General features: G+C 34.0%; 1 protein-coding gene across 1 annotated transcript; it reads left to right on the top strand.

Annotated features, from left to right (window-relative positions):
• Positions 1-6,167: 6,167 nt before the first annotated feature.
• On the top strand, positions 6,168-15,106 carry LOC147069250 (pancreatic lipase-related protein 3-like). The gene is made up of 3 exons (XM_085951640.1): positions 6,168-6,192; positions 10,553-10,795; positions 14,841-15,106. Exons 1-3 carry the CDS (start codon positions 6,168-6,170, stop codon positions 15,104-15,106), a joined length of 534 nt encoding a protein of 177 aa, XP_085807766.1.
• Positions 15,107-15,174: the final 68 nt, after the last annotated feature.

Raw genomic sequence — 15,174 nt, 5'->3', positions numbered from 1 at the left:
GTATTGTATTGATTTGTTATATAAGTAAATTGTGTTCGTTGTCAGTGTGTATATGCTTTTTGGTGAGTGCACACAGTGCCTAAAGATGCTGAAAGGTGAAACCCGGGTTGCAAATAACGACTCAAATGGAATAGTGCAAAACTTAAATCCATTAAATTTTAAATTCAAATTCTATCAAGCACATACTTTCGGTCGATAGTATTATTATTAAAAACAAATATGTTTAACTGACAAAGTTTAGTGTGCACTATGTGCACTATGAATCTTAACAGTCGACCTCTACCATTCGCCGCTGATTAGTTATATGTATAATTATTTACCATTTAGTTCAGAAGATATTTTATAATAATATATTTAAATTTCTAATTTTATAGATACTTAAAATCTTCAATGATGAGACATCAGTTGATTCATATTCTTGGTGGAATGGTGCTGATGATGATAAATATAACAGTTGAGTCGGCAACACCAGGTATGTAAAAATAAATTAAGGTCTTTCAACACACATCCGTATTGTACTTATTAGTTCAGTACACGTATTAATATATTTCATACATATTAGTACATTGGAATTCTGGGGAACGAGAACGCAGATAGCCTTGCAAAAATAGCAACTCTTGAGAGGAGCATTGATAAACTCCCCACACCGTATACAGACTTTTTTGAAACATTCAATAAAATAGACAAAACTGAAACACATAATTTATTAAAAGAACAAGGTCTAACAAAGGGGAAAAGGTACTTTTAAAGTTATTACAATTCTGAAACCAAACCATGGTATACCAATAAAATGTTAAATAGGGAAACAATTATTGTCACAATCAATCGCTGTCTAGCGGACCATTATAGTCTTGCCTCATCCCTGGCTCTCTTGGGTATAATAAATGACCCTGGGTGCCGGTGCAGAAGTGAGACTGAAGATGTTAACCACGTTGTTTGGCAATATCCTCTGTATGATACCCAGAGACAGCGGCTTCTTAAAGATCTAAGTAAACAAAAGTACCAATTGCCACTGGATATTGCGATATTTTTGGCTCGGCCGAATATCAAGGCGCTCCAGTGTGTCCAAGTATTTCTGAGTGAGTGTGGCCTACAAGTTTAAATTGTTTTCGTTCTTTTTTGTTCCTCTCCTGTAAATTTGAATTATAATAACTGTATGAGTTATTATTGTAATAATATGTATTAACAGTGTATGTTTAAAAGTAAAGCTTAATAAGACTCAATTGAGACTTCATATCTTAATAAAAAAAAATAGATTTCAATGTTATATCTAAATAATTTTACTGCGAGCAGACTCAGGTGTCATGGGCATACTTTTGTTTCTATCGTAAAAAATGATATCATTTTTTCATACAGCATGTTTTTCACAATTTCAAACCTATAAATAAATGCGATATCGTTATTCACAGAAAACAGCCAACTGCAGGTGCCAAATTTCAAATATCATAAATGGAACAAATCCACTCTTTACATAAATTTCCTTTATCTATAAAAGGGAAGCTAAAATAGTGTATTAATTTATAGTGCAGCTTATTTGTAAAAAAATCCAAGTGTATTTTTGGAATTGTTAAATTTCGCTCAATGGTAAAATTATTAATTTTTTCTCCTTCCTTAATAATTTGCCCAAGTGGAGTTAGCCAGTTTGAAGATTAAGCAATCGATATTGTAATTTTGCACTCATGCCTTTTCAGCGTTTCAATTCTATTCTATACATCGTGTCCACTTCCTACCTTTTCTTTTAGCTGAGACCTTGTGAGGTCTGAAAGGCAGACCTCGGTTTCCTGACTATTATTTCTAGGATTGGATCTTGTGAGTTGATCGAGTCGATGATCATGGTCATTTGCAGCAACTCGCAATGACCGGTTGGTAAACTAACCACCAGCTGTTCTCGACGCACAGTAATCCGCTCTTACCCTTATGTTACCTGTTACCTTATCTCGTCTCATTCCTCCCTCAGCAGCATTTCTTTACTGTACAGAACCGACTCGACCATATTCAAATACAGTCCACTTAAATTGTCGTCACATTATATTATTATTAATATTACTTTTATTTTTTTATTTTATTACATTACATACATACTACTTATCTAATACACACTTTTGTTTGATTTTAAGTTGACTGTCCACCAGTTGATATATACGGACCACCTTCTAAATATTTTGTTGATAGAAAACCGAATACATCCGATGTATCTTTTGTTCTTTTCTCTTCATCTTCACCAGAACAGGTATGCATTTTTTATAGTTTACCATTCAACCATCAATGTATTATTATTTTTTTATTTTATATTTTAATATACCTATTTATTTAATCATCGTGTTAGTGATTTTAAAAAAAAAAAAAAATTAAACCCTGCCTAAAGCTAACCATAATTGATAAAAAAATTCTTCTATCTATAAAATATGTGACATTTTATAGATAAACCAATAGTTTTTTACTATTATCTACTATGGCATTTATTAGATAGGATTTAATTGCATTTTAAAAATTAACAAACACTAGGTATCTACACATTGTTGTATTAGCTCAATGAAAACAAATAAGTTTGACTGACAAAGATTAGTGTGCGCTATTTTTGTCGTATCTATTTATTAATTAAATGCCTACTTATATAACTTAAGTTTATAAAAGAAATATGTATATACCTACATTTTTATATACTTATAATCACTGTATGTTGGTCATTCAGCGTAGAAGCATCAATTTATCTGCGTGATTGAGAAAATCATGCACGACTATTGCCACTCGATTACTAAGGGTCTCATAACATTAAGATGACCTGTATGGGCATTGGCCAATAATAATCGCTTGCAGGCTATATCTCGTCTCAATCTGTCTAATAGGGTAAAAATTCTTGGGTGACTACAATGAAACAATGAGTGTTTAAGGGGTTGTAAAAGCCTTCACAACAATTTGTGGTCTAGAATATCTCTCAACAGTAGCCTCAAAATAATTTGGAAAGTGAGTTGATCTTTCTTTTTTTGTCTCTACAGAATTTTATTATTATACTCATTATTTTGTTGTCCCTAGTCACCCAAGAATTTTGAACATATTAGATTGATTAAGACGAGATATATCAAACTTGCCGGCAACATCGAGTTGAGTTCCATTAAATTGAGACGAATGCACAAACTATATATAAATTTGATTTTTTAAGGCGTATTGAATACTTGTGTTATTAAAAATCTATATAACATATACAGCTATGACAATTTCAATATTAATGGCATAGTTATGTTTATCCCTGTACTGTTTTGTCACCGTTCTGTCCTTCGTGTTCTGTTTATTCATGGAACCTTTTTTGTTACCTACTGCACCAAGCACAAAAACCCTTTAATACGCTTCTACAACTCACCACATGCACATGAGACATTGTCAATGGAAAAGATGCCCACCTCTTCAGAATCGTCTTGCATCTTGGGGCACCAACTCTTAACTAGTCAATGTCTTCCAAAAACCGAAAGGCAGTCCGTTTCCCGATGAATGTTCCCATATTCCTATAGATCGTGTTGAGAAGAAATTTCTTCGACATCTTAGTTTAATGTATATAATTATTTTCCTTTTGACAGTTTTTTAAACAAGTATTTTCCAACTAACTTTCTTCAATGCAAGCGCGCCTTTCATTTTCTTGAAGCTCGTCATTTATTTTCTGCTCTTAAAGCATTAAGTGTTTTTTAATTTAACGAAAAAAAATCCCCGCTCTCACGTGGTATAGTTTCCAATTCTGATATTCTAGAAACTTTAAATTTGTATGCACCCATCAGATGCGTACTGACTGAGCGAGCAGCCTTGCTATAGATAATATACGTAAAAGCCTCGCGAGGCAAATGCTCGGTCAGTCAGTATGCGACTCACCCGAGGCTAACGCACGCGCTGCTTCTCCCGAGCGTTGCCACGGCCGATCCAACCGTTGTCGGTTTACCGATGCGTTAATATTTTGACGCAATTTTTGCGAAGCAAATCCCCGAGGCTGCTTGCTCAGTCAGCACGCAGCTATTTACATGCGTGGTCGCAGCCATGATATATTTTGGGCGAAAACTGTTACCTCATGTCAGACTCACCAGGCACCAATAGCGAGGCTGTGCGACTGGCCAATGTACTCCCAGAGACCTAGTTTATTATTTGTTATTATTTATTTTGTACCTATTGTTTGTTTTGTTTCTAATATTCAATTTTATCGTTTAATTTTAATTTTTCTTGAATTATTGTTGTATTTTTATTTTATTTCTTTTTCTATGAAATTATTTTTTGCTTGGCTTTTTACTTTGCTAAGTTGATTTACCTGTACTTTTTATACTAAATGTCATGTTGTTAACGTGTCGAATTAATAAATAAACATTAGTTCCAAGTATTAGTTCTCTTTTCACTTTCACTGAGTCTTTTTCCTTCTGGGAGTCCAGTTCCACTTATGTTGTCCTCTATTAAAACTCTTTCTAGACCTAAGCTGTGTTTAATGCTTCAAATACACTCTATGACGATCAGTCATATATATGTCTAAAAACCCGTTTCTTATGTTGGCGTCTTGTGTCACAGGGTGTCACAGAGTGTAAATACGATGTCATAGCTGTCATACAATATGTATGTATAATATGTCGGAATGGCATAGATTTGATCATAGACACTAAATCGCTCTTAGCATATATGTGCCCGATCGTCATATAGTCTATTTGAACCTTTAGGCATGCATCTTCTTTTTTCAGACAACTTTCAGGTTATCAGACCCGATGTCACAATTGTTGGCGAACAGTAAGTTTAACGTCAGCCTTCCAATAGTGATTTTTCATCATGGATTCAGAACCACTTATTGTCTACCAATCTTGAAGGAAGTAACCAATGGCCTTCTCCAACGAAATGATGTCAACGTATTTATATACAACACATCACAATATTTGAATGGTCCTTATGACAGGGCTGTTTATTATTCTAAATATCTTGGAGAACTGGAGGGTCACTGGCTTGCCAACTATGTTCGCACAGGTAATAAGTTTTCAAATATTCAAATTCTTTTTAAACACAAAGTCAATAATGCAAAGTACAATTTTAAGATATTCATTTGATACTAAACCTATTAATGAGAGAATTGACTTAATTAAAATGAGATAGTACGTATAAAATAAAACAATAATATAAAAACATCGTAATAAAAAATATATGTACGTAGGTAGATACTTACTACTACTTCACTACACGACTATCATTGGGCCTCACTGGGCCGTTTTAGTATTAATTTTATTTACATTTACAAGATAAAAAGAACTTTTTATATACCACGTTTTTAAATTTTCTGTTGAATCATATAAACTTCAATTCTATACACTTTAATTCAATTTGACAATTCTATGTATTAATAAAAACTTTTTATTGTACTTGATAGAATTACTGAATAAATAGAGAATACTGAAATGTCATTTTGACATTTCGTATTGATTTCCATAGTAACGCACGTATATATTAATAATTTAGTTGCTAGAACCCCCCTAGCAACCAACAATAATAACTTTCCATACAAAATAGAATAACTGAAAATGAATTCAATTCTGCTTAAAAATGGCTAAAAGAATGCGTCATGCGAATGTCGTCGTGTTCTGATATATTCTAAAAGTTTCAAATGTCTAGCTAGTCGGAAAGTTAGTTAAAAATCTTCAATCGTCCAATACAAATCATGGACAAACAAGAAAAATGTATACTGGACACACAAGAAAAAATCTGTATCGGACAAACAAGAATACGAGCTAATAAAAACGTGGTAAAATAGTGTTGACCTGAACTCACTCCCACATAATGGTGGGTTTCTATGAAGCAGATGATGCGATCGCTTCGTCAAAAAGTATGAACATCTTAAATTCGCAGAATCAGCTCTGGACATTTTTGAAAAACCTATTTCGTATATTTTAGAAATCGTCTTTATTATAAATTACATGAAATTTTATCTGCAAATATGTTCAATACCATTTTATGTCAGTAAATATGACGAGAAAATAAAATAATAAATATTGACGTTGTAGGTTTGTGATTTTATAATAATTTAAGTATTTTAAACTATCGCGATGATAGCTGTTTACACGTAGAATTGCTGATTGTATCGCTCTTCAAGAGTAAGCGAGACGCGATGTTATCATTATTTGGTACGATTTGACAGGTCGTGATAATCCGTTAACCTCAAAATGTCTCTGTACGTTGTAACAGCAGGTTCGCCACTATCGTTCTACTATGGCTGCGCGCACACGGCAAAGCGAAGTTTCGGATTCATCCGCCAAACGTCGTTTGCGGGTCGAATGCGTTTTGTTTGCGTTTCGTTTGCGTTTCGTTTACGGCGATATATCGACGATGCTGTCCAAACATCTGGACAGAGAAAACACAGTTTTCAAGGAGATTCATAAACGCCTTTTTTTGAAACTGCACCCTGCTGCGAGAGTATTTATCTCTCATTACAGTGGTGTACAAGGGTAAATAAATCAATATAAAATCAGTACATAATATTGCATTATACCTACATTTATTTTCCCACTATTGCTTCTTTTGGAGCTGGACTGTTTTATATCGATAGCGTTTTGAAAATTACCTATTATTGTGCCCATTATTTATCATCATAAACTTTGTCTGATCAATACTATCGACCGAGGGTACTTGATGGAGTTTGAATTTAAATTCTAATTGATTTAAGTTTTGTACTATTATTATTTATTAATACAATAAAAAAAAAGATTATAAGTTAATACACGAAGAAAGGGTAAAAACCTTATTACCTAGATACCCACTAAGTAAAGGATGAAGTATAAAAACATAATATTGTGAATAATTTGAATACTTGCATTGTTTCTAAAAACTTGTTGTAAATACTATTAATACATTCGGTAGGTAAGCAGTTTTACAAAATAAAATAAAAAGTTTTGACACAGCACAGCTATGAGAAGAAGTATTTCATCAGAAGAAAGGCTCGCCATAACTAGAAGGTAAACTAAACTAAACTAAAAAACATACATATACCTATACAAGTACATAGGCACATACCTATCAATAGTAGTAGGTAGGTATTCATTATTCTCACTACAATATATTATTATTGGTACCCGTTTACATTTTAGTGTATATATATATAGATCATCTAGATGAACAGATTTTAAGGGAGATATTTCAAATGTTTATTTATAATATGTGACAAAACAGAACACCCGGAAAAAACCTGGCTGTTCTGTTTTATCATGTTCTGTATTGTTATTGTTTTGTTTTGTCATGTTCTGTTTTGTCATGTTCTATTTTGTCATGTTCTGTTTTGTCATGTCCTGTTTTGTCCGGTTACCATCTAAGTCATACCACGTGTCTGGGCAGTGTAAAAATAAAACCCAATCATGATGAATTGTTTGCAACCAGAAAGATTCACTTGAATGCTTAATGCTTATTTGGACTATGTCTGCATTTGCATATAGCTAACAAAAATCCGCATGAAAGTCATTTGAAATAATTTCTACACTATGAAAATATCTAGGTAAAACGGTAAAAAAGAAATACTTAATAATATGTAGGTAATGTTTACATCTTAGTTCGCCACTGGCCTCTGAGACAAAAAAAGGTTTTTTTTTAATTCTTCGGATAGTGCAATAGATAAATTCTTCCATAATAACACTAGGGGTGAAAACAAAGACTACTACTATCAGTTTGCAGAACACAATAAGGCACATATTGTATGACATAATTTATTACTTTAGTCCGAAAAATTTGAAAAAATCCTTCTTTCTTAATAATTAGTGTCATCAAGAATTTCACAGTGGCGTTTATGCAATGGGGAAAAAAACAGATATAATTTAATTAAAATATTTTATAGATGTTTTGTATATAATTTGTTAGAACAATGTATTATATTATTATTCATTATTCTCACTACGACAAAACAGGACATGACAAAGCAGAACATGACAAATTAGAACATGACAAAACAGAACATGACAAAACAAAACAATAACAATACAGAACATGATAAAACAGAACAGCCAGGTTTTTTCCGGGTGTTCTGTTTTGTCACATATTATAAATAAACATTTGAAATATCTCCCTTAAAATCTGTTCATCTAGATGATCTATATATATATACACTAAAATGTAAACGGGTACCAATAATAATATATTGTAGTGAGAATAATGAATACCTACCTACTACTATTGATAGGTATGTACCTATGTACTTGTATAGGTATATGTATGTTTTTTAGTTTAGTTTAGTTTACCTTCTAGTTATGGCGAGCCTTTCTTCTGATGAAATACTTCTTCTCATAGCTGTGCTGTGTCAAAACTTTTTATTTTATTTTGTGAAACTGCTTACCTACCGAATGTATTAATAGTATTTATAACAAGTTTTTAGAAACAATGCAAGTATTCAAATTATTCACAATATTATGTTTTTATACTTCATCCTTTACTTAGTGGGTATCTAGGTAATAAGGTTTTTACCCTTTCTTCGTGTATTAACTTATAATCTTTTTTTTTATTGTATTAATAAATAATAATAGTACAAAACTTAAATCAATTAGAATTTAAATTCAAACTCCATCAAGTACCCTCGGTCGATAGTATTGATCAGACAAAGTTTATGATGATACATAATGGGCACAATAATAGGTAATTTTCAAAACGCTATCGATATAAAACAGTCCAGCTCCAAAAGAAGCAATAGTGGGAAAATAAATGTAGGTATAATGCAATATTATGTACTGATTTTATATTGATTTATTTACCCTTGTACACCACTGTAATGAGAGATAAATACTCTCGCAGCAGGGTGCAGTTTCAAAAAAAGGCGTTTATGAATCTCCTTGAAAACTGTGTTTTCTCTGTCCAGATGTTTGGACAGCATCGTCGATATATCGCCGTAAACGAAACGCAAACGAAACGCAAACAAAACGCATTCGACCCGCAAACGACGTTTGGCGGATGAATCCGAAACTTCGCTTTGCCGTGTGCGCGCAGCCTATGCGGGCGCAGATATCGCACAGTACAATTGTCGCATAAAAATTCAGAAGCTTCTGAATTTTTTAAATCCATAAATGCAATCTTACATTTGCACGTGCATTTTTAAGTTAGGGCAACCGACCGTTGACCGGTAGCGTTCAATACGAGTTCCGACAGCAGACATGTGGCGGTCAACAATAATGCGTTCCATTTGTATACAAACGTTGTAGTGACACAGGCGCTGCATAATGTGAGACCGCTATATTCCGACTGCGAGTGGAAGTGAGAAAGCACCGCTGTTGCGTACTCACTCCCCCGTGTGGTTTCGCTCTATGTTGTTTGACAACTCAAATTACATTCAAATTTTTATTTACTTTCGCATGTCAATACAAAGCTTCGATGAATTATATAATTTGATTACGTTTGACATTGACTTGTAAACTAAATATAGTCTAGGTACTAAAATTACTGCTATAATCAATGCATTTTATCAAACCGGATATTTAAAAACTTAATATCGATGATTTTAAACGAAGTGACATATAAACTTATTTGTTTGTGTACTTTACCTCTATCTATAATATTTGACATTTCGATTCTAACCTTTTAATTTTACCCATAACCTCACATGTCAAATTTATTCTAATATTGAACTATGAAAACTATAAATCTCGCCAAATTATCAAGTATTTATGCACGTAAATCAATCAAGTGTTGATTTAAAAACAATATGTTTGTATTAAAAATGATTTATATAATTTGCGTCACTTAAATCAAGTATCAATCTTCTCTCTATCGATTAATTTTTCTGATCCAGACATTGCAACGGTTGAGAAGTACGGAGTTCTTTGTAATTGCGGGAATAGAACTCTATAACGCTAGCGTTCCAATTGACCGGCGCGGTCTGACCGCCCGGCCAGCTGTGTGCCCATACATTATGAAGTCCGTACAGTACAAAGAACGCCAAACTCCGAACGCAGAACGCAGACCGCCTGACCGCTCCCTGTCTGCGCAAGCCCTTATACTTCTTTTGGGACGTAATGAAATTGAAAAACCGTATTGAGAAACGTTACGGAAGTGGAAATGACGTCTGTCGCGTATGGTTTAACCCCGTCATAAATAGCTTCGTTCCGTTTTTCTATTGAAAATAATACGATATTTAAAATTTGTCTTTCCCATTGTTAAGGTAAATTATTTTGTAATTGTTTATAATTCATGATTTAATATAAGTACACAAAATTTGTCTTAAAAAAATAAGTATGACTCCTTTAGCGTATTGGTCTATGTGCGTGGGCGCAATACCCGAGAGATACAGGTTCGATTCCTGCGGGATATCTTACTTTTTTCAAAAAGATTTCTTCTATTGCTTATAAGTAGGCTTAGGATTTTTAGGTGCTAAAAAAGGAATAATAGATACCTAAAATATGTAGATATAATGGGAAAAATATATGTTATTAAAATTTCATAAATATGTGCTAAAAACAAAAATAGGTGCCATAAATTTAAATAACACTATATTACAATAAATAATAAAATAATGCTTCAAATTTTCGAAAGTGAATCTTTTTCGTGTGTCTTCTTCATCTATTGGCGTACTTTTTTGTAGCTGGAGTTAACAAAGACATCCACTTGATTGGTCACGGTCTTGGAGCCCATTTATCAGGATATGCAGGGAAAAGCTTTGCATTGGCTCTTCCGGGGGAAAAAGTCGCAAAAATCACTGGATTGGATCCAGCTGGTCCTTACTTCGAAGGATATCCAACAACTTCCAGATTGTGCAAGACTGATGCTAACTTTGTTGTCGTAATTCATACTAATGCAGGAGGCCTTGGAATTAGGGAGGCATCAGGTAAGTTTTATCATTTGATTTAGTTTTAAGAGGTAATTGAATTTAGACTATAAAAACCGGACGCGCGCACAGAGGTACAGATAAATACAGGTAATTAAGGTAAATGGAACTATATAATGCCGGAGGACTCGGAATACATGAACCTTCTGGTGAGTTATATTATCATTTTCCTTAGCTTTAATAGTTAATGTACACTTTCACCAGCAACTTACTGTGGGGATAGACATGCGATACGCAGTTTAGGGCCAGCATATGTTCATAGCTAGTAAATTTAAATATTAAGTTTTTTTAGTAGTTTAAAGAAGCCTCTTTTTAAGGGGGGGACATGCTCAGCGTACGTGAAAATGGAGCTTATATGCTATTTTCAAAACATGATCCTGGACATTCCTTAAACGTTGTAGATAATCTATTTACTTACATAATTTTGAGCCATATTATCCTTTATATTTATTTTAAACATTTGATGACTGCATAAAGTATTTTTTATTACATAAATAGTATTTTTTAAACCACTTGCTCTAATAAAGATATAGCTTATAATCAGTATCTTTAAAATTATCTTTTAATGTGTAAATATTGCCCATTTTTTGAATAATAAAATACCTAATTCTTGTCAAATTTGGGATCACAGAGATTATCAATATAATTTTTTATTGTAAATATTTCACTATAATGATATCGACATAAATTTTACTAATGGTTTTATAAATGCTTTTAAAAATTAATAAATATAAAAAATCTTAACACCACTTCACATGGACGTACTGAAATATGACTATATTCTAAAACATTAGAGCGAGAGGTTGAAAAGAATACTATTTTATGTAATAAAAATACTTTAAGCAGTCACCAAATGTTTAAAATAAATATAATGGATAATAAGGCTTCAAAATTATCTAAATAGATTATCTACAACGTTTAAGGAATGTCCAGGATCATGCTTTGAAAATAGCATAAAAGCTCCATTTTGACGTAAGCTGAGCATGTGGGCCGTTTAGAATTTTACGGATGATATATTATTCTTTATAGATATTGAAAAGTGCCGGTGACAGTATACAACCTTGGCGGACTCCTTTTTTAACTTTAAAGGCATCGTAAATTTGATTATCAAATCTAATCACAGCTGATCTTTTCTCATACAGCATCTTCATTAGAAGTATAAAATATCAGTGGCAAAGGATAGAGTAGGCTATTAAGATCCGACTTAAATAGTGCAAACTAAACTTCGTTAGTCATACGTGTTTGCTGTCATTAAACAATTTTTCGACCATGTCCGATCCTTATAAGATCATTATAGGCCTCCACATAATGGAGGTTTGTATTAACAGATTTTATGTTTACGAGAAATGGATATCAGCCACTTGCTCAACCTATTAGGTCCATACTCTGACTCATACAGAAATTGAAAAACAATACCTATATGTACTTGTCAGCAATGTTCCCTGTAAGATGTGCGCGTGTGCGCGCGCACACCTACCAAAATGTGTCCGCACACATGTTTTCATCCCCCGCACAGTAATCACACAAAAATATTGTAAAATAAAGTTTCCTTTGCCAGATTTTAGTTTTGCTCGAATGCACGAAACCATCATATGCACAATTATTCTTTGGCGCATTTCTCGGAAGGCGAAGGTCAAGTGCGACTAACGCGAGCACGCAAGTGAAATTTTACGTCGAGCGGTCTCACTATATCCGTCCCGTTCTATCGCATGCCAATACAAAACTAATAATCAATTTTTTAATGAAAAATTGTATGTGTGTGTTTGTGGAGGGGGGGGGGGTGTAAATTTACCGCACCGGGTGATGGTCCATCACTGACGGGTGACACCAACCCTAGTTAAGCCACTGCTCAGGTGCGTTAATGATCCGCACACACAATAGAAAAATTAGAGGGAACGTTGCTTGTCAGACCCAGGATTCGAACATGAGACCTACGACGACTCTTAAGCCGTGATGCCATCGTGGGTCATTTCTTTTCATCGAACTAAGACTACAAACTGCAAATAGTGTTGGTTAATTTTTAAAAATCAATTAAACCCTGCCTAAACCAAACCATAAGAGTTTAGGTATGCTATTGGCTATCCGACAAAAATATTGCATGCTTTTTCAGTCATACTTATTTATTTTCGTTGAATTAAGAATAGGTACATATTACAGACGGTGTTGGTTGTTTTTTTAAATTTATTAACCATGCCTAAGCCAAACCATAAGAAATAAAAAATATTCTTCTATCTATAAAATTATGTATAATTTAATGGCATAATTTTAGATATTTTATAAATAGACGATTATTTTTTGACTATTATATATTATTACTTGGTTTATGCAGGGTTTAATTGAATTTCAAAATCTAACCAATTCTATCTGCAATTTGTAGTCTAGTTCAAATGAAAATAAATAATTGACAAAGTTTAGTATGCACTATTTATGTCGGATCTCAACCCAATGTTTACGGGCTCTTTTAATTATTTTTTTAATTAACCTGTTAATTTGCATTTGAAAAGCAATTAACAAAAACACAATTTTGTGCGGCCCGTAATAGCCTGCCTTCACTCTGCACCACTGTAAGATGCACCAATACTTCTATATTCTTTAAAATATTCTTTGGTGTAATCCAACCTAATCACGCCGAAATTGTGTATTCGAGGTGTTACATTTACGAATGACATTATAACTTAAAACTAAAATATATTACCGCACACAGTGACGTCTCTAGATAAAATGCCGCCCCTAGGCAGCACCAAAAAGCCGCCTCATTTTTATACAGTATTTTTATCATCCTTTCATGAGTCCAATATCTAAGAAATGTGTTGTATGGATACATTACTAATAAAATATCAGACTAATTATTCGAAAATCTGCACGTGTCGTTTCTAGTCACTAAGTACGCCGAAGGGCAACAAAATTAAACTAGATATCGCGAACCCGATAAAACCAGTGAGCAATTTTTTTTTAATGGAAAGACATTTTCGTTATTACTAAGTTTAGGTAGCTATTTCTATATATTCCAAATAATTCTCCTCGATTCGCCGCCCTTCGACATTTGGTTCTCACAAAATACAGCCTTGACACACTAGAAATACCACCATCGTCAGCAATCGTGGCACCCAAGTATTTGAACCTAGACACCAGCTCGACGGGCAGACCGGAAACCCGCAGAGAAGTGTCGGCGTCGATGCATGCAGCACTGCACATGGATTTGGTCTTAGCCGCATTCAGATGAAGACCCACACGTTTCGAGTTCGCGGCGAGCTTATTCACGGTTACCTGCAACCGTTCGATCGTCGAGTCAAATACGACTGCGTCATCTGCATACTCTAAATCGTACAGTCCTTCTTTGCATAGTTCTGTTGTGTCATCATGATGTAGGCGTATCCCACTGTCGGGACAAACCGTCTTACGCATTATGAAATCCATCATGATGATAAAAAGAAAAGGCGCAAGCAAACATCCTTGCTTGACACCTGACGTAATTTCAAAGAGGTCAGAGGATGTTCCAGCTGCTCTCATGTGACACTATGTATTTGTGTAGAGAGCACTTATCACGGCGACCAGTTTCCGTAGGACACCATAGCCTAGCAGAATTTGTCACAGAGATTCACGATGAGGGCTGTCAAATCCGGAGAACTCCTGCTCGGAGGATATTTCAACTCTCCGATGCCTCCTGCAAGAGTATCATGTGATGAATATACCTGTCGCCTGCTGCTTAGTAGACTAAAATATAATATTATGTAAAAATAAAAATTGTCTCATTTCTAAATTGTTTTGGCGGCAATGTCTATGCGGTAATATCCGGGCAGTTGTGGTTTAAGGGGCTTTGTCGAGACCCCAAAAATGGTAGTTTTATTTTTAAATAATGAAACTGTAGAGTTAACGTGAATTGTGAATTAAAGTGATTGTAATTGATTTCCAGGGCACGCTGACATCTACCCTAAATGGAACTATACTCCTTCGTCAGGATATCGTGACCCAAATGATTTGGTTTATCTTCTCTGCAGAAAAAAAAGTCTTTAACACTATTAACGAAACTCACATTGTTTTCCAGGACATGCCGACTTCTATCCGAATGGAGGAACAACGCAAACCAGCGCAGACGGTATGGAAAGTCATAAACGATCATGGAGATACTTTGTCGAGAGTATGTACAATCCTGACGGCTTCCCAGCAGTTTCTTGTCCGAATCTGTATGACTTAAAAAAATGCACATCTCCTACTCCCAAAGTTTTCATGGGATACAAAGTAATAAATACCGCTGCAGGTATCTATCATCTGGTGACAAATGGTACTTCGCCTTATGGTTTAGGAAAATAAGTAACCCAACAGGCACTAGAAATACATCCATCAAGGTGTGGTCATTATATTGATTTAAATAAAAAGGA

This window comes from Rhyacophila brunnea, unplaced genomic scaffold (assembly GCF_057557595.1).
Source record: "Rhyacophila brunnea isolate RB1 unplaced genomic scaffold, BYU_Rbru_1.0 scaffold_24, whole genome shotgun sequence".
Taxonomy (NCBI): Eukaryota; Metazoa; Arthropoda; class Insecta; order Trichoptera; family Rhyacophilidae; genus Rhyacophila; species Rhyacophila brunnea.
Note: the sequence above shows the minus strand (reverse complement) of the source record. Positions and strands in the feature narration are given on the sequence as shown.

What these genes read in the sequence shown, in the direction of transcription:
- LOC147069250 (XM_085951640.1), top strand. Translation starts at nt 6,168, where the DNA reads ATGTCTCTGTACGTTGTAACAGCAG. An exon ending in TCTGTACGTTGTAACAGCAG is followed by an intron (nt 6,193 to 10,552) that starts GTTCGCCACTAT and finishes ACTTTTTTGTAG; the next exon opens with CTGGAGTTAACAAAGACATC. An exon ending in TGGAATTAGGGAGGCATCAG is followed by an intron (nt 10,796 to 14,840) that starts GTAAGTTTTATC and finishes ATTGTTTTCCAG; the next exon opens with GACATGCCGACTTCTATCCG.